Source organism: Pelophylax lessonae, assembly GCF_965119305.1.
Source record: "Pelophylax lessonae genome assembly, chromosome: 2".
In the NCBI taxonomy this organism is placed as follows: Eukaryota; Metazoa; Chordata; class Amphibia; order Anura; family Ranidae; genus Pelophylax; species Pelophylax lessonae.
The window spans coordinates 742741424-742761404 of record NC_138769.1 but is presented as its reverse complement, the minus strand read 5'-3'; the positions used below and the strand labels follow the sequence as shown (position 1 = coordinate 742761404).

The window sequence follows — 19981 nt, the reverse complement described above, 5'->3', positions numbered from 1 at the left end:
TCCAGAGTTTTCTCTCTGCAGCTGAAGCTTATGAATCCTCTGGTGATACATTAGCACAGCATTTACTGTATAATCTTTGTCACACTCAAAGCATTAAAATGGTTTCCTGTCAGCGTGAACCCTCTGGTGTGTGATAAGATCTGACTTCACTGTAAAAGCTTTGCCACATTCAGAACACTGATATGGCTTTTCTCCAGTGTGAACCCTCTGGTGTATGATAAGCTCTTTCTTAGTTATAAAAGCTTTGCCACATTCAGAACACTGATATGGCTTCTCTCCAGTGTGAATCCCCTGGTGTCTGATAAGATGTGACTTCCGTGTAAAAGCTTTGCCACATTCAGAACACTGATATGACTTCTCCCCAGTGTGAATCATCTGGTGTCTGATAAAATGTGACTTCAGTGTAAAAGCTTTGCCACATTCAGAACACTGATATAACTTCTCTCCAGTGTGAACCCTCTGGTGTCTGATAAGATCTGACTTCTGTGTAAAAGCTTTACCACATTCAGAACACTGATATGGCTTCTCTCCAGTGTGAATCCTCTGGTGTGTGATAAAATTTGACTTCTGTGTAAAAGCTTTGTCACATTCAGAACACTGATATGATTTCTCTCCAGTGTGAATCATCTGGTGTCTGATAAGATCTGACTTCTGTAAAAAAGCTTTGCCACATTCAGAACATTGATATGATTTCTCTCCAGTGTGAATCCTCTGGTGTCTGACAAGATTTGACTTCCGCCTAAAAGCTTGGTCACATTCAGAACAGGGATATGGCTTCTCTCCAGTGTGAACCTTCTGGTGTGTTATACCTTTTCCCTCCATTGTAAAACCTTTATCACATTCCAAACAAGAAATATCTTCTGAAAAGACTTCTCATATATACATGGGTTGGACTTTACAGTAAAGACATTGTCACTTCCAGAGCACTAAAATTACTTCTCGTTTGTTGTCCTCTGAGGTTGGATCAATGTTGAAGAGCATTCAAAACATTCATGACATTTAGAACACGGATAGGTCTTGTGTCCTGTGTGAATCTTCCGGTGAACTGCAATAAAGACTTTCAGTCACTTATAACATCCATATGGCTTGCTTCTCATGTAACTTTGTTGTATTGTTGTAACAAGACAAGCATGACCAAAAAATGGTTCATCAATCCATCTGTGCAGAAAAAAAACAGAAGTCATAATTCTGTAAAAAAGGGTTAAAAAAACTTGCTTCCTTTTTAACATTTATTATTAACTGCTTCCCGCTGGGCCTATTGTAATATGACAGCCAAACAGGAGCCCCATTGTTACATAGTTAGTGAGGTAGAAAAAAAGACATCAGTCCATCCAGTTAAATCTGTGTGTGTGTGTTTGCTGCTAACCGTACATTGTATACCCCTGTATGTTGTTCTTCTTAAGGTGCCCATCTAATAGTTTTTTTAAACTATCGATGCTCCCTGCTGATACCACTGCTTGTGGAAGAGAATTCCACATCCTTACTGCTCTGACAGTAAAGATTCCCTTATGTAGTTTAAGGTTAAACTGTTTTTTTTTCTAGTTTTAGTGAGTGACCCCGTATCTTATTGTATTCCCTTTATCTGAAAAGTTTGTTCCCTATGCTCGGGTCACCAGTACGATATTTGTGCATTGTTATCATATCCCCTCTCAAGCGCCTCTTCTCCAGAGAAAATAAGTTCAATACTTGTAGTCTTTCCTCATAGCTGATGTCCTCCATTCCCCTAATTATATTTGTTGCCCTTTTCTGGACTCTCTCCAGTTCCAGCACATCCTTCCTGAGGACCGGTGCCCAGAACTGGATGGCACTATCTGATAAACTGTGTAACTCACTACACTATCCCTGAAGGAATGTGGAATTGTGTGTAGGGCAAGTGTATTGTGTGTTAATCAACAGGCTTTATGGTGGCGTAGGTGGTAGAATACCTGGCTTGCAAGAGAGAGGCTGTGGGCTCTAATCCCTTGGCCAGTGGGTGATTAATATTAATTATGGATATTAATTAAAACCTTTTAAATTAATTATGGATGCGGGAACTTGAAGTTCCCGCAAAGAAGCCCATTTGTTCGCCATTCGGGGAATGGGCGAACGGGCATTGTTCCAGTCGAATTTAGGTTAGACTCGAACACAAAGTCATCACTATGCACCAATTTGGGTTCTTTTTACCAAAGAAATGTAGCAGAATATATATTTGGCCTAGAATTAGGAAGAAATACAATTTTACAAATAAAAACCCTAACAGAAATGAAGAATGTAAATGTGTTAAAGATAAAGGGTTTTCAGAGATCACCTAAATACAGAGTAGAAGATAGTCAGAGATTGAGGTAGAGAGTTCCAAAGGATGGGAAAGGCTCTGGAGAAGTCATGGAGGTGAGGAGAGTAGGAGGTATTGTGAGGAGTGAAGAGAATGGTTTGGTTGGCATTTTGAGACAAGGTTGGTGATGTAGCTGGGGGAAGAGTTGTGGAGGGCTTTGTAAGATGTTGTAAGTATTTTGAATTTTTAATAGGAAGAGATCAAACAAAAGAGTTGCCCTGGCATTATTGCACCTCCAACAGGTAGGAAAGGTTGTGGGAAAAATGCTGTGCAATAGTGGGGACTGTATACCATCTGGTCAAAGGTTATATCTGGACTCCTGGAGACTGCTGGAAAAGGAGGATTTGTGAGCAAAGAATAGGATATGATCTCTTTCTGTCTGGCCCAAATCTCTTCCCATTTCAGAAGGAATAAAGTTGTGAAATCTCCATTTTGATTTGTAAGGAAGTGATGGGATATGGAAATTGTGTGACCTGTTGGCTGACTTCATCTTTATTCCGGCATCATGGAAGAATGCATTGTCGCCTGACATGTCTCTAACGCTCATTAACCACTTGCCTACAGTGCACTTTCACCCCCTTCCTGCCCAGACTGATTTTCAGCTTTCAGCGCTCTCACACTTTGAATGACAATTACTCAGTCATGCAACACTGTACCCATAAAAAATTTGTGTCCTTTTTTTCACACAAATAGAGCTTTCTTTTGATGGTATTTGATCAATACTGGGTTTTTTATTTTTTGTGCTATAAATAAAAAAAGACTGAAAATATTGTGAAAAAACACATTTTTCTTTGTTTCTGTCATAAAATTTTGCAATTTAGTCATTTTTCTTCACAAATTTTGGCCAAAATTTATACTGCTACTTATCTTTGGTAAAAAAAAACCCAAATAAGTGTATATTATTTGGTCTTTGTGAAAGTTATAGAGTCCACAAGCTATGGTGCGAATCATTGAAAATTGAACACACTTGATCACACCTGATGTACTGAAGGCCTATCTCATTTCTTGAGACACTAAAAAGTCAGGAAAGTACAAATACCCCCCAAATGACCCCTTTTTGGAAAGTAGACATTCCAAGGTATTTAATAAGGGGCATGGTGAGTTTTTTGAAGTTGTAATTTTTTCCCACAATGCTTTGCAAAATGAAGATTTTTTTTTTTTTTTTACAAATTGCCGTATTAACAGGTTATTTCTCTCACACAGCACATGTATACTTGCAACTACACCCCAAAACACATTCTACTACTCCTCCTGAGTATGGCGATACCACATGTGTGAGACTTTTTCACAGCCTGGCCACATACAGAGGCCTAACATCCAAGTAGCACCGTCCGGCATTCTAGGAGCATAAATTACACATATAATTTCCTGACAACCTATCGCACTTTTGAAGGCCCTGGAGCACCAGGACAATGGAAACCCCCATTAAATGACCCCATTTTGGAAAGCAAACAGCCCAATGTATAATTTTTGAGGCATAATGAGTCTTTTGAACATGTCATTTTTTTTCCACAAGTTTTTGGAAAATGTGGAAAGAAAATGAAAACACATTTTTTTTACACAAAGCTGTCCATTTATGCAATATTTCTAACACATAGCATGTACATAGCAAAAATTGCACCCCAAAATACATTCTGCTATTCCTCCTGGGTATGGCGATACCACATGTGTAACACTTTTTCACAGCCTGGCCACATACATAGGCCTAACATCCAAGTAGCGCTTTACACAAAGTTGTCCATTTATCCACTTTAAGACTGGGCCTATTTTTGACACTTGGTGTTTACAAGCTAAAATCATTTTTTTTGCTAGAAAACTACTTGGAACCCCCAAACATTATATATATATTTTTTTTTAGCAGAGACCCTAGAGAATAAAATGGAGATCGTTGCAATATTTTTTATCACACCATATTTGCGCAGCAGTCTTCCAAATGCGATTTTTTTGAAAAAAATTCACTTTTTTTAACTAAAAAATAAGAAAACAGTAAATGTAGCCCAATTTTTTTCCATAATGTGAAAGATAATGTTACGCCGAGGCATTAGATACCCAACATGTCATGCTTCAAAATTGCGCACGCTCACGGAATGGCGCCAAACATTAATACTTAAAAATCCCCATAGGCAACATTTTAAAAATTTCTGCAGGTTACTATCTTAGAGTTACAGAGGTGGTCTAGGGCTCAAATTATTGCTCTCGCTCTAACGATCGCGGCGATACCTCACATGTATGGTTTGAACACCGTTTACATATGTGGGCGGGACTTGCGTATGCGTTTGCTTCTGCGCGCGAGCTAACGGGGACAGGGCGCTTTAATTTTTTTTTCCTATTTATTTTATTTATTATTTTTTTATTTTTACACAGTTTAAAAAAAAAATGTTTTGATCATTTTTATTTCTATTACAAGGAATGTAAACATCCCTTGTAATAAAAATAGGCATGACAGGTCCTCTTTATTGTGAGATCTGGGGTCAAAAAGACCTCACACCTCACAACTACACTAAAAAAGAAAAAAAAAAAAAATTGTTGAAAGAGGAAAAAAAAAAAGCGGCCCTTTAAACCGGTTGCTAGGCAACGTCTTTTGACGTAGCTCCGGTCCTCCAAGACCATAGAGTCGAGTGAGGGCCATCTTGCCCTCACTCGACTTCCTGTCTCTGAGGATCCGGGACTGGATAGTTTTCCCCGCTGCCGGCGGGTCCGGTAAGCTGGGAAAACGTCTGGGACGCGGCAGGAGGGGGGGCACCTCTTCCCCTGCACCGTAAGGGTAATTCCGCGGCGAATCCGCCACTGGGACCACCCTTATCTGAAAGCCGACCGCCCGCCGTTTAAAGAAATACCGGGGTTATGGAGGCTATCTGCTGCCATAACCCCAGTATTTAGCTTTTAATGGCCGACGCATATAGTCGTTAGGCGGTCAGTAAGTGATTGCATGTATATGGCAAACAGGTGACGATGACTGATGGGGTGACAGGTGACAATGACTGATGGGGTGACAGGTGACGATGACTGATGGGGTGACAGGTGACGATGACTGATGGGGTGACAGGTGATGATAATTGAGGTGACAGGTGATGATGATTGATGAGGTGACAGGTGACGATGATTGATGGGGTGACAGATGACAATCACTGATGGGGTGACAAGTGACGATGATTGATGGGGTGACAGGTGACGATCACTGATGGGGTGACAAGTGACGATGATTGATAGGGTGACAGATGACGATGACTGATGGGGTGACAGGTGACGATGACTGATGGGGTGACAGGTGACGGTGATTAATGGGGTGACAGGTGATGGGCGATGGTCACTGATGGGTGACAGGTGACGGGCGATGGTGCACGGCGGTACTGATGGCAGTCTCTGGTGACCGGTGAACTTTAGGCTACGTTCACATGTGAGCATAGCGATCGCGGGCAGAATCACTGCGATTCCGCCCCTGATCCAGAAATCATTGCAAATTGCGGGATGGCTGTGCGTTGCCCGTGATTTGCAATAGCACCCCAAACGCTGTGCGATGTTGCTGCGATTTCCGCCTGCCGAATCGAGGTAACATCATGCAAACAACGCATGACGCCCCAAAGAAGCTCTTGTACCTTTTTTGGGCGTCATGCGATGTTTGCGCGATGTTACCGCGATTCGGCAGGTGGAAATGGCGGCAACATCGCACAGCGTTTGGGGTGCTATTGCAAAAAACGGGCAACGCATAGGCGTCCCGCAATTTGCAAATATTTCCGGATCGCGGGCAGAATCGCGTTGATTCTGCCCGCGATCGCTGCGCTCACATGTGAACGTTATGGGTGTCAATTTCTGGGTACTGATGAGGTGACTGTTGGGTGACAGGTGACATTGGGGGGGGGGCTGAGGACTGTGTGGGGACCGTTATTGCTGTGATTTTACTGTGATCTTACTTTTTACAGGTGTACAGAGCAGTAACTCACTATTTCTAGCTCTGCTCCCCTCACACTGGAAACTGTATGAGGGGAGAAGAGCTAGTAACAGTGAGTTACTGCTCTTTGTTTACATTTTGTGATCGGCTGTGAATGGATTCACAGCCGATCACATAGTAAACAGTCACTGTCAGTCAATTTTTATGAACTTCAGTGGAGAAAAAGCATAGATTATGGCATACCGATCCCACTGTACAATTAGTTCCCCAAGAAAGACATACAACCAAGAACAACTCCTGATGGAGAGACTATTCCCCCAGGTCCAGATGAAAAAGTTTACAATTCTCCACCCCAGGAATGTGCACCATGGAGATGGCTGAACATAAAGCTCCACCAAGAAATGTGCACAATGGAGATTGCTGAAACATGAAGCTCCGCCCAGGAATGTGCACCATGGAGAATGCAGGAACACAAAACTCCACCCAGGAGGGGGCGTGGCTTGACAGCATGAGTGAATGGCTGCCTAATACATCAGCTCTGCAAAGCATCCAGCCGAACCGACTGACAGCGACCCCCATCAACTGCACCAAACTGATCCACAACGACCCAACAGCGATGTCAAAAAGGAGGAAGGAATACACATCTAAAAAGCTCACTGTCTTCTTCTCTTCCTCGGGCTAACAGCCAAGATGGTGCTCCGGCTGCACATGCGGCAGCTCAGCGTGACTTTCCTCACTCTCCATTGGACAAGAATACCTCCATGCTGCAGAAAACTAGTCCAGCTCCTGCGAACATGGTGAGTCACCCCCAAGCAACCATGCTTGAATCATTCCCCGCCTCTAACCAACCCCTGTCAGAACAGACAAAGAATATGCTCCTCTCCCTGAGACAGACCTTGTGCACCGATCTGTCTGCAGCTGTTTCATCCAGCTTGGTCTCTGTGCAGCAGCAGGAACAACGTCTTAACATCACAGAAACTAGAGTTAGTGAACTTTACACTGCTCATAATAAAAAATGGTGGATGCAGTCACAGATCATGAGGAAGAACTCCCGCTAATTTAGGTTTAATTAGTTGATCTTGAAGATCGTTCCCATAGGAACAATATCAAATTATGGAATATATCAGAATCGGTCTCCCAGTCAGACCTCACCAAATTCCTGCAATCCCTTATGCGCACTCTGGTTCCTCAACTGTCTGAGCATGATCTGGAGATCTTTTCGCTCGCATACACTTTTTCACTGTCAAGGAGCAAGTCATTCACGCAGCAAAATGAGCGCCCAGACTCCTAGATCCCTTCTCCTTCATAAATCTCTACACGGACCTATCCAAAGCGACTATGGAAAAATTGCAGACAGCTCGCCACAATACCAAAGGCTCTCTAAAATCATAAAATACCCTACAAATGGGGATTCCCTACCAAACTACATATCACGGACAAGAACAAGACCCACGAAGTGAGGACCCTCGCTATGGGCCTCCAACTATTAAAAGGCAGGCACGTCATTCCAGAGGATAACCTGGACCCATGAGAACAACCAATCCATCAAATGGAAACCAGAGGAGCCTCCCAGGAAAGGTGAGCTACCCGATAACCTCAGTTGTCCCTGATCCAACAAGCGCTGGATTCATGCAGTATTTTTCAATAGTTTCCGCCTGCTCAAACTGTTAGATACAGACCTACCTACATTACGGTAAGTCTGCTTACCCCCCCCCCCCCGTTAGTGGTTTTGTGCAGTAGTTACCGCCCATTGAGCTCAAGAGCATACCCTTATTTTTAATTACCCTCCCACCCCATCCCTGTACCAGCTGCACCTTGTTTCTGGATATTTTGACCGAGTCCACCACCTAAAATCTCCAGAACACCACCTTTCCTGACATGACCTTCAAACTTGTTTCCATCAAGGCTAGGCGACAAAATACCCCTCAGAAGAGATCTGTACTACTCAGAGAGGCTAACAACCAAAAGGTGGATATCATTCTAGTACAGGAAACACATTTTGCTCTGAATAAACCCCCCCCCCCCCTCCAGTTCAAGCGTAAAAACTATCACAAGATCCTCTTAGCTTCTAACTCAAAAAAGAAAAATGGAGTATTAATAGCGTTCCGAGATTCACTACAATTCGTCATACACCAAACCATCGCAGACCCTCAAGGACACTATTTAATTGTAAATTGTGATATTAATAAAATCCTGTACACTTTAGTCAATGTGTATGGCCCAAATAAACAATAACTCTGCTTCTACAAACTAATTTACAAGAAAATATCCCAAGTCAAACATGGCAGAACTATAGTGGGAGGCAATTTCAATATTGTAGGAGAACCCAATGTAGACTCAAAGTCTTCGATGCGCCATCAACGCCCAGCTCTGAACCCCTTTCTTTGAGCAAATGGCTTATTCGACGTCTGGAGATGCCATCATGGATCAGAAAAAAAAGACTTCTGATACTTTTCTTCCTCTCAACTATCCTACTCAAACAAACAGACACTCCAGGATATTACAGATTTGTTGATTAGAACCATTGCGTGGTCTTACCACACACCTGTTTCCATCACCCTGGGAGAATGAACATCAGGACCATCACACATCTGGAGACTCAATACCTTGCTTTTTGCCAACCCTGGTAACATCCAAACAATGACTGCAGAACACAACGCCTTCGTTGAACTCAATGATAGCCCAGACATTGACAGATTTGTTCTTTGGTCTACTTACAAAGCGTATATGCGAGGAATCCTTCTCAAATTGTACAGTAAACTTAAAAAACAGAGGACGTGGCAAAAGAGATTCAATTCCAAATTGACCACCTAGAAAAGATTAATAAATAATCCCCCTCCTATGACAAAGCTATGGAACTTCTTGACCAGAGACAAAAACTCTCTTCCATTTTGCTCTACAAATTCCAAACTAACCTTAAAATCAGTAAAGACAATTTTTATGCCTTGGGCAACAAGGCTACGGCCTTACTCGCCCGTCAAGTTAAGGCCCAAAGAACCAAAAGTAAAATTGCATCCCTATATCACCCTACTACTAACGGGTTACTGACTAACCCTAAAGACATAGCAGACGCCTTCAGTGATTACTATTCATCCCTTTGTAATTTAGTATCGGACTCTACCTCTCCCCAACCAACAGAATGTAGCATTCAACAATTTCTATCATCAGCCAAATTACCGTCCATCACTCAAGACCAACTTCCCCAATTGTCTCAGCCTTTCACAACTGAAAAAACTCTCCTGGCGATTAAATCTCTCCCCTGTAATAAGTCCCCAGGTGAAGATGGCTTTGCCAATGAATACTTCAAACAGTTTGCAACCGTTCTCTCCCCCTACCTCACTAGTCTCTTCAATTCAGCCTTCTCCTCTGGTGCCTTTCCATTAGATATGTTACGTTCAACTGTTGTAACCATCCCTAAACCAAGCAAGAACCCTACCGTAGCAATAAACTATAGACCTATATCTCTCCTTAATAACGACATTAAACTATTTGCCAAAATTGTGGCAACCAGACTGATGCCCCTCCTCATGACCCTAGTCCATCCAGACCAGGTTGGATTCCTACCTAATAGACAGGCCCCTGATGCAAGTAGGAGAGTCCTAGACCTAATCCACCCAGCCAATCAAGCATGGATGCCTTCCCAGCTTCTATCCTTAGATCCAGAGAAGGCATTTGACAGGGTACATTGAGGATTTATGAGGGCAGTTCTCTCCAAATTTGGCATTAATGGTTAATTTCAATCAGCAATACTGTCCCTATACTCCAATCCCTCAGCCAGAGTGATGACAGATGGTTTACCATCTAAACCCTTTGGGATCTCCAATGGCACCCGACAGGGCTGCCCACTATCCCCCATTTTCTTTGCACTCTTTATGGAACCCTTAGCATCCAAAATTAGAAACGACCAATGTATCTCTGGAATTATTTGCAACGACACTGACCACAAGATCAGTCTCTTTGCAGACAATATCATCCTCCTGATTTCCAACCCAACCCACTCCTAACCGGCAATTCAAGCAATCCTACACCAATTTGGCGCAGTATCCTTCTATAAACTGAACTCCAATAAATTCGTAATTCTTCATCTGAACCTCCCCAACAAACAAGAAGCTCTACTAAAATCAGGTCTCCCCTTCACATGGGCTAACCAATCTATCCTCTACTTAGGGATTAAACTTTCCCAATCTCCTTGGGCCTTGGAACAAGACAGACGTACACTAGTATTTAAACCAAAAAATCGTAACAATAATTCTACTACCACTAAATTTGTTACCAAATTCTCCTCTCAGCATAGCCAACTCAGTGTAATGTTCTGGTACCTCTGGTACCCTTGGTTCTATATTTCTTGCTTGCTAATTGCGTCCCATCTTGTTATTCAAGAGACGCATACACCTTTAAGACCGGATGACATCATTGCTGAGCGCCGCTATGAGCGGCTATTTCAATCGCCGGCTTTCTCTCACTCATTGCTCGTTCAAACCACATGTTCACCGCACCTTCTCCTGTGAAGTCGGAGCTGCTGGCATTTCCCTTTGCTGAACTGAAGCCGGAACCTCGCTGCTGATCCGTACCTCGCTACGGGATCACCTCTCACTATTGGACTCTATCCTTACTAACCTATCTATGTGATAAGTACCCCACAGGGGATTCCTTACTAACTGCACTCCTACTGTCATCTACTACAACTACCAGGACTATCTGTATCTATCTATCTCCTATCATCTGCATAGACTGTTAGCTCTTGGGACTACCTACACTATCCTTGCACTAGGTTACTCTGTCTGAAGTATACTCCATCTGTGTCCTCTTACCATCTGCACTATACTTGACATCAGAACCTATCTGCCTATTATCACCACCTGCAACTCTCCTCAGTACTCCGAAGTGCCCACCATACAATTGCCTGTCTCTCATCTATACTTCTCATATATTCTATCCCTCCACCTATACATCTGATTGAGTATATGTATATTGTATAACAGGCTGTGCACTATGATGAAGTCCTGAGAGTTGGATATGTTGTTCAACAGAATCTCTATATGGATACTGAGTGTAATAATTCTGCAGCTGTAAATCCATCCCATAACAAAAACGCATGAACGTTACAGATTGAACGAGCCTTTAAAAAAAAATATGGATTCAGCAGAATTACCCACTCATGTACTACAAATTAAAACAGCAAGTAGATGCATTGATCCTTGCGCTTACAGAGGTACATAACGAAAATCAGGCCTTGAGACAGCAGGTTGGCCGTCTCGCACAGCTTCCTACTGCTCAGCCCCGGAAACCTAAGATAAACCCTCCTCTAGTGTTTTCGGGTGATCGGAGCAAATTCCGTGAATTTAAAAACGCATGCCGATTGCTTTTTCTGTTAAAACCTCTAACCTATACCACTGACCAAATTAAGGTTTGCACCACTATCTCCTATTTGACGGGTGAACCCCGGGCCTGGGCAGACGCTCTCTTTGAGAAGGATGACCCACTCCTCAATTCCTACCCTTTGTTCCTAGCACAACTTGCTAGTTTGTATGAAGACCCCAATAAGCAGAGTACTGCTGATACCCAATTAAGGGCCTTAAAACAAGGAAGGAGACCTGTGGAAGATTTTGTGGCAAATTTTAAAAGATGGTCCCCTGATTCGGGGTGGAACGACACATCTCTGCGAACGCAGTTCAGACTCGGCCTATCTGAGGCCGTAAAAGACGAGCTCGCCCGAGCGGATTTACCTGGCACTCTAGAGGGACTGATACAAACCAGTATCAATATTGACAGACGGCTACGAGAAAGAAAGGCTGAGAAGATGGGCTCATCATTATCCAGTCCTTCTCGGATGTTGCCTGCTGATCCTACTCCTATGGAAGTAGGAATGATATGCCCACCTCTGTCCCTTTCTGAATGTACCAGAGGAAAACCGAACATCTTTGCATGTACTGCGCATCCCCGGATCATTTGATAAGCGGCTGTCCCCTTGTCCGCAGAAAAGAGGGTGAGTGTTCAAAAATCTTGCTAGGGGGACTTACAACTTCCTTTTCTAATCCTTATCTTTTTGTTCATTTAACATTGCAGTGGGACCAAACTAGGATCACCACCAAGGCTATGATTGACACAGGATCTTGTGGAAACTACATTGACATTTGTTTTGTCTCCCTTAATAAAATACCTATTGTTTCAAAACCCAAACCCGTCTCCGTTAGTTTTATTAACGGTACCCCTTTATCCTCCGGTCCTATCACCAGTCAAACACAGGCACTCCTTGTAACTGCTGACGAGTCTCATGTGGAAACCACCACCTTTGATGTATTAACTTCACCACATTTCCCAATCATTTTGGGACTTCCCTGGTTACACATACATCAACCAATCATTGATTGGAAAACGAGAACGCTAGCCTTCTCTTCTCACTATTGTGAAACGACGTGTAATCTCCCCACATATGATAGGATCCTGTCTGTAGTGCCGGATAACATTATACCCAAGTGTTATCAGGATTTATCGGAGGTTTTCCTTGAAAAAAACGCTCAAATGCTACCTCCCCATAGGGACTACGATTGTTGCATCGACCTACTCCCTAATAGTAAGCTGCCTTTTGGTCATGTTTATCCTCTTTCACAAGATGAACTTTCTCATCTTAAGGAGTATCTGGATGAGAACTTGGCAAAAGGATTCATCCGACCTTCTACTTCCTCCACTGCTGCTGGACTCTTTTTTGTCCGCAATAAGGATTCTAGTCTTAGGCCTATCATTGATTTCAGACAATTAAATGCCATTACAATAAAGGATCGTTATCCTTTGCCTCTTATTCCTGAACTTATCGAACAGGTGCGTGGAGCTTCTTTCTTTTCAAAGTTGGACTTAAAGGGGGCATATAATTTAATTTGAATCCGTAAAGGGGATGAATGGAAGACGGCATTCAGAACCAGATACGGACTGTTTGAGTACCTTGTGATGCCTTTCGGGCTATGTAATGCTCCCGCAGCCTTCCAACGTTTTATAAATGAGATATTCAGAGACTTGCTTGATGTTTGTGTTGTAGTATATTTGGACGATATACTTATCTATTCTCATTCCTTACCTGAGCACATAAAACATGTGAGACTTGTGTTGTCAAGACTACTTGCACATAACTTATATGTTAAATCAAAAAAATGTTTATTTCATAAAGAGGAAGTACTGTTCCTAGGATATATTATATCTAAAAACGGAATCAAAATGGACATGAGCAAAATATCCTGCATCCTGGATTGGCCTGTGCCAACAACTCGCAAAGCATTACAAAGGTTCCTAGGATTCTCTAACTACTATAGGAAATTCATCAAGAATTTCTCTGCGATTGTGAAACCTCTCACACAACTCACAAGCACGAAAAAACATTCAATTGGTCAAAAGAAGCAAATGGAGCATTCTGTCTGCTGAAAACAAGCTTCACTACTGCCCCCATACTATGCCATCCAGACCCATCCCTTCAATACATCTTGGAGGTAGATGCGTCAAATATGGCAGTAGGAGCAGTTCTCTCACAACGACCAACAAACACCTCACCGCTTCACCCAGTTGCTTTCTTCTCGAAGTCCTTAAGCAGCCCCGAGGTGAACTACCCAGTAGGTGAGAAAGAGTTACTAGCCATAAAACTGGCGTTAGAGAATTGGAGACATCTACTTGAGGGTACTCAATTGCCAATCTTGATATATACGGATCACAAAAACCTTCAATACCTTCAGTCTAATAGAACTCTTTCCCACCGGCAGGTACGGTGGTCGTTATTCTTTCTGAGATTTAATTTTTTAGTGACTTACACGCCTGCAGAAAAAAATAAAAAAGCGGATGCTCTTTCACGACTAGCCGAAAAGGATTGCACCGAGGTTCCCTCAGTTCCTATGATACCACTTGAACGTATTGTTGGTGTCGTTCGTTCCCTGAAGGAGGAGATTTTGCACAGCATAGGACTGGATTCACCTCCACCACAACTAACTACTGACGCAGAAGGCTTCCTCTACTACAATGATAAACTATACATACCCCCTACTATGCGAACCAAGATCTTGCAATTGTCGCATGATGTACCTCTGGCAGGACATATGGGTATGACTAAAACTTTCAATCTACTTACGAGGCAGTTTTGGTGGCCAGACATGAAGACAACCGTAAAAAAGTTCGTTTCATCTTGTGATATATGTGCAAGGTCTAAAATTGACAATACGAAACCATCGGGGTTACTTTGTAGTTTTACCTATACCCCAGGTCCCGTGGGAAGTGGTATCCTTAGACTTCATAGTGGACTATCTGTATCTATCTATCTCCTATCATCTGCATAGACTGTTAGCTCTTGGGACTACCTACACTATCCTTGCACTAGGTTACTCTGTCTGAAGTATACTCCATCTGTGTCCTCTTACCATCTGCACTATACTTGACATCAGAACCTATCTGCCTATTATCACCACCTGCAACTCTCCTCAGTACTCCGAAGTGCCCACCATACAATTGCCTGTCTCTCATCTATACTTCTCATATATTCTATCCCTCCACCTATACATCTGATTGAGTATATGTATATTGTATAACAGGCTGTGCACTATGATGAAGTCCTGAGAGTTGGATATGTTGTTCAACAGAATCTCTATATGGATACTGAGTGTAATAATTCTGCAGCTGTAAATCCATCCCATAACAAAAACGCATGAACGTTACACTCAGGGGGATCCTGGCTAAACAGTGGCACATCTTGTTACAGGATACTACGATGGCACGACATATTAACATCTATCCAGAAATGTTTTTTCATAGAGCATCCTCTATCCGAGATAAAATAGTCTCTTCCCATTACGACCCCGAGAAAGCCACTATTCAGAGACAAAAAAAAGGTATATTCAGATGCAATAGGTGTGACTTTTGCCAGTGGATAGATCAGGGTCAGCGTTTTTTGCTACCCAATCAGAAAATTTTTTACACCTAATTTCTCTGCAAATTGTGAAACGAGGGGCATAGTTTACCTTATGACCTGCCGATGTGGGGCATACTATGTCGGTAAAACAAAAAGAATGTTCAAACAGAGAATAAATGACCACACATATCTTTCTGGCAATGGAAAAATGATCACACCTATTAGCCGCCATCTTGATTTATACCATAAATTTGAAACATCCTGTATCTCATTTATTGCACTGGCAGTCATTCCTCCTGAACCCAGAGGGGGCAACTGGGACAAAAGGATTCTATAAAAAGAATCCTTTTGGATAGAGCGCCTCAATGCCGTGCAGCCTCCAGGACTCAATGAAATTATTTCTTACAAGTCTTTCCTTTAGTTTGTTTTCGTTTTACTATTCCTATTTGTTCATTTATTTGTTTATTTCCAATATTTTATTATTTTTTTTAATCTAATTTACCTTTTCAATTATATATTCATCTTGATTATATTTTACTTTGACCTTGTCTCATTTATTTCTTCCGATTGAGTCTCCCTCTTATGTCTGGAAAGGTATTATCCCTGTACCTCTTTCTGGGTTGGTTACCTCTGTGGGATACCACATGACAACATTGATATATAATTAGGATGCTTATGCCTTAATCGGGAAATGTATATGGTCTGGTGTATATACTAATATATATTATGTGTTAATATTAATTGGTATATTGGGTGTTTTTTTTTTGTACATCTTTATTTATTCAATTATCTCCGTTATTTATTTCTATTTTATTTTCATTTGTCACATTTTCATCTTTATTTTATTTAATTTAGTTATGTCTGTTTCATCTAGTACATTTGCACCCTTTTGGTAAATTGAATTATATATTCATCATCCTCTTGTTATATCTGGCGATGTAGGACGCTGACTGCTGGGCTTGCTTTGCAGGAAGGTGCGCCTGGTGGCGCCACCACTATATCCTGTTACATAGTTAGTGAGGTTGAAAAAAGACATCCGTCCATCCAGTTCAATCTATGATGTGTGTGTGTGTCTACTGTTAACCACACATTGAATATCCCTGTATGTTGTACATTGTATACCCCCTGTATGTTTTACATTGTATACCCCCTGTATGTTGTACAATGTATACCCCCTGTATGTTGTACATTGTATACCCCCTGTATGTTGTACATTGTATACCCCTGTATGTTGTGGTCTTTAAGGTGCCCATCTAATAGTTTTTTTAAACTATCAATGCTCCCTGCTGATACGACTGTTTGCGGAAGAGAATTCCACATCCTTACTGCTCTTACAGTGAAGATCCCCCTGCGTATTTTAAGGTTAAACCGCCTTTCCTCTAGTTTTAGTGAGTGGCCATGCGTCTTATTGTATTTCCTTTCTCTGAATAGGTTTTTCCATATGCTAGGGTTTCCAGTACAATATTTGTACATTGATATCATATCCCTCCTCAATCGTCTCTTCTCCAGACAGAATAAGTTCAGTGCTTGTAGTCTTTCCTCATAGCCGATGCCCTCCATTCCCCTAATTGTTTTTGTTGCCCTTCTCTGGACTTTCTCCAGTTACAGCACATCCTTCCTGAGGACCGGTGCCCAGAACTGGACAGCATACTCCAGATGTGGCCGGACCAGAGTCTTGTAGAGTGGAAGAATAATCTCTTTATTTCTGGAGTGAATCCCCTTTTTTATACAACCCAGTATTCTGTTGGCTTTGATTGCAGCGGCTTGGCATTGCATGCCACTGCCAAGCCTGTTGTCTACCAGTACCCCCAGGTCCTTTTCCATTCTAGACTCACCCAGAGGTTCCCCCCTCAGTGAGTAGCTTGCTTTCTGGTTTCTGGCACCCAGGTGCATTACTTTACATTTATCAACATTGAACCTCATCTGCCATGTAGTTGGCCACCCCATAATTTTGTTCAGATCCGCTTGTAAGGTTTTACATCCTGAACAGAAGATATTGGCATGCTTAGTTTAGTATCATCCATAAATACTGAGATTTTACTCGATATCCCCTCCTCTAGATCATTTATGAATAAATGAAACAGGATTGGCCCCAGGACAGAACCCTGGGGGACCCCGCTTTCCACACCCGCCCAATCTGAGTACTCCCCATTAATCACCACCCTTTGCAACCTCCCCTGGAGCCAGTTCTCTTTCCAGGTACTCACCTTATGGTCCATACCTACCTTCCTTAGTTTGAACAGTAAGCGTTTGTGGAGAACGGTGTCAAAGTCCTTTGCGAAGTCCAGGTACACCACATCCACAGGCTTACCTTTATCTACGTGGCAGCTCACTTCATCATAGAAGGTTAATAGATTGGTTTGGCAAGAACAATTTTTCATGAATCCATGCTGATTACTACTAATAATACCATTTTCATTACTAAAGTCTTGTATGTGGTCCCTTAACATCCCCTCAAAAATCTTGCAGACTACTGATGTTAGGATGACCGGCCTATAGTTACCCGGGATATATCTCGGCCCCTTTTTAAATATTGGTACCACGTTGGCTTTTTTCCAATCAGCTGGCACCATACCCATCTGTAAACTATCCTTAAAGATCAAGAATAATGGTCTGGCAATCACCTGGCTGAGCTCTTTAAGAACCCTTGGGTGCAAGCCATCCGGTCCCGGTGATTTATTTATGTTAAGTTTCTCTAGTTTAGTTCTAAGTCTATCTTCTGTTAGCCACAGCAGTTTTTCCTGAGGTGTGTTGTTTAGTTTGGCCTTACAAGCTGGGTTAGTGTAGCCCCCGATTCTTTTGTGAAGACTGAAGACTGAAGAGAAGAAATGATTTAACACTACCGCCTTTTCCCTGTCCTCTGTGGCCAAAACTCCCTTATCATCTTTTGTGGGGCCAATGTGTTCTGGCCTTGCTTTCTTACTGTTTATATACTTAAAGAATTTCTTGGGGTTCTTTTTACTTTCTTCCGCTATATGTCTCTCGTGTTCTATTTTAGCCACCCTGATTTCGTCTTTACATTTCTTATTGCACTCTTTGTAATGCTTAAATGCTGCCAATGACCCCTCAGTCTTGTATTTTTTGAAGGCCTTTCCTTTAGCATTAATATGCATTTTTAGGTTGGAGTTTAGCCACCCAGGGTTTAGTTTTGCTCTTTTAAATTTATTTCCCTTTGGAATGCACTGGCCAATCCCTTTGTTTAGAATGCTTTTGAAGCATTCCAATTTTTCCTCCGTGTTCTTTGTTCCCAGGGTTCTATCCCATTTGATATTTTCTAGCAGCGAGCGCAGTTTCGGGAAATTGGCTCTTTTGAAATTCAGTGTCCTTATATTGCCTTGGCTGAATGTGCGGTTCCTTCTGCCCAGTCTATATCTGGATAATTAAAGTCCCCCATTATAATGACATTTCCCATCCTTGCTGCCAATCCTATTTGTAAAAGGAGGTCCGCCTCCCCCTCCTCCCTCAGGTTGGGGGGCCTATAGCATACGCCCAATATTACTTTCCCCACAGTGCCTTCCCTTTGAAGTTCTATCCATAGGGATTCTGCCTCGTCCATAGCTCCATTATTAATATCATCCCTCATATTTACCTGTACACTGTTCTTAATATACAGACATACCCCTCCCCCTTTTTTACCTTCTCTATCTCTGCGATAAAGGGAATACCCCTCAATGGTCGCCATCCAGTCATGAGAGCTGTCAAACCAAGTCTCAGTTATCCCCACAAAATCTAAGTCCTCCTCAAACATCAGCAGCTCCAGCTCTCCCATCTTGTTGGCCAGGCTTCTGGCATTGGTATACAAGCCTTGTAATTTTGACCGGTTGCATATATCCTCATTTGATGTTTTTAGGCTGCTCTTGTGATTTCTCCCCATACCCCCCCTGGGTTTAGGAGCTTTGAATACCCTACCACTAATGTCCCCATTTCTGCCCTCTGCATCTTGCTTTCCACTGGCTAATTCTACATCTGTACCCTCCTGGCTTTGAGCAGCCTTTGGACTCCTATAATTGTGGGGGATCTATGGCTGCTCATTTCCGAGGGTGGGTGATTACGGGTGCGGGGTCACCTCCGCATCTGTCTTTCCCAGGGTCTGGTTGGCGGCGCAGTCCGGGCTTCCTCCATTCCAGCGGACTGACGTTGTCTCTCCGCCCCCGGACACGCCCTCCCCACCATCCCCGCACTGCATGTGTTCGCACATGCGCAGTTGCGAGGACTCGGTGGGGAGGCGCCACTATGCTGGGCTGAGTGACGTCAGACGCTCATCAGCGCAGTACGTCACTCAGCCGGGAGACACTTAAATAGCCAGACGGACGCCTTGGTCTGTCTGGCTACAATAGGGATATTACCCTGCTTCTTACCCCTCTGGGAGGACTTGGAATTCATTTGAGAGGAGGACTCTTGAGGTGAGCTACATTGGGACACTTGGAGGCTTAATTCACAAACCCCCCCCCCCTCACCAACTGGCTATATAAATGTCATTTTCCTCTCCCTCCCTGCCCATTTGTGTATCTTTAACTATTTAATTCTCTTGCCCATCTAATATCCTTTTTCATGTTTGCCTGTATTACAGCAATTGGCTGCTTTCTAGGATGGTCCCTCCCTCCTTCTGACAATATATAAAGTGGCATACAACTGTCTTTTTTGCATTTATTGCATTAATTCAGACTTCATGGAAGAGACTACTATTTGCCTTGACAGGTATGTAGGGGACTTACACCTCTGGCTACCCCTCTTTGCTCACTATTAGGAATAGTCGTCATTCCATACTTACTATATATATACTCTCTACACAGGCTGTATAGCTCTGTAAATCTCCAAGACTTATCCGTATAAAATTGGAAGGTTTGGACCAACCTGGACACACCCCTAGGCAACCACTTTAAGACATCAATTCATCATT

At 42.6% G+C, this 19981-nt stretch overlaps 1 protein-coding gene across 1 annotated transcript in view; it reads right to left on the bottom strand.

Annotated features, from left to right (window-relative positions):
* Positions 1–19981, bottom strand: part of LOC309548362 (uncharacterized protein) — a gene marked incomplete at both ends in the record, with an annotated part of 275124 nt that overhangs the window by 47790 nt on the left and 207353 nt on the right. The window contains one exon of the mRNA XM_082248300.1: positions 121–795. Coding sequence (XP_082104426.1) covers positions 121–795 — 675 coding nt within the window. The remainder of the gene's footprint in view (positions 1–120; positions 796–19981) is intronic.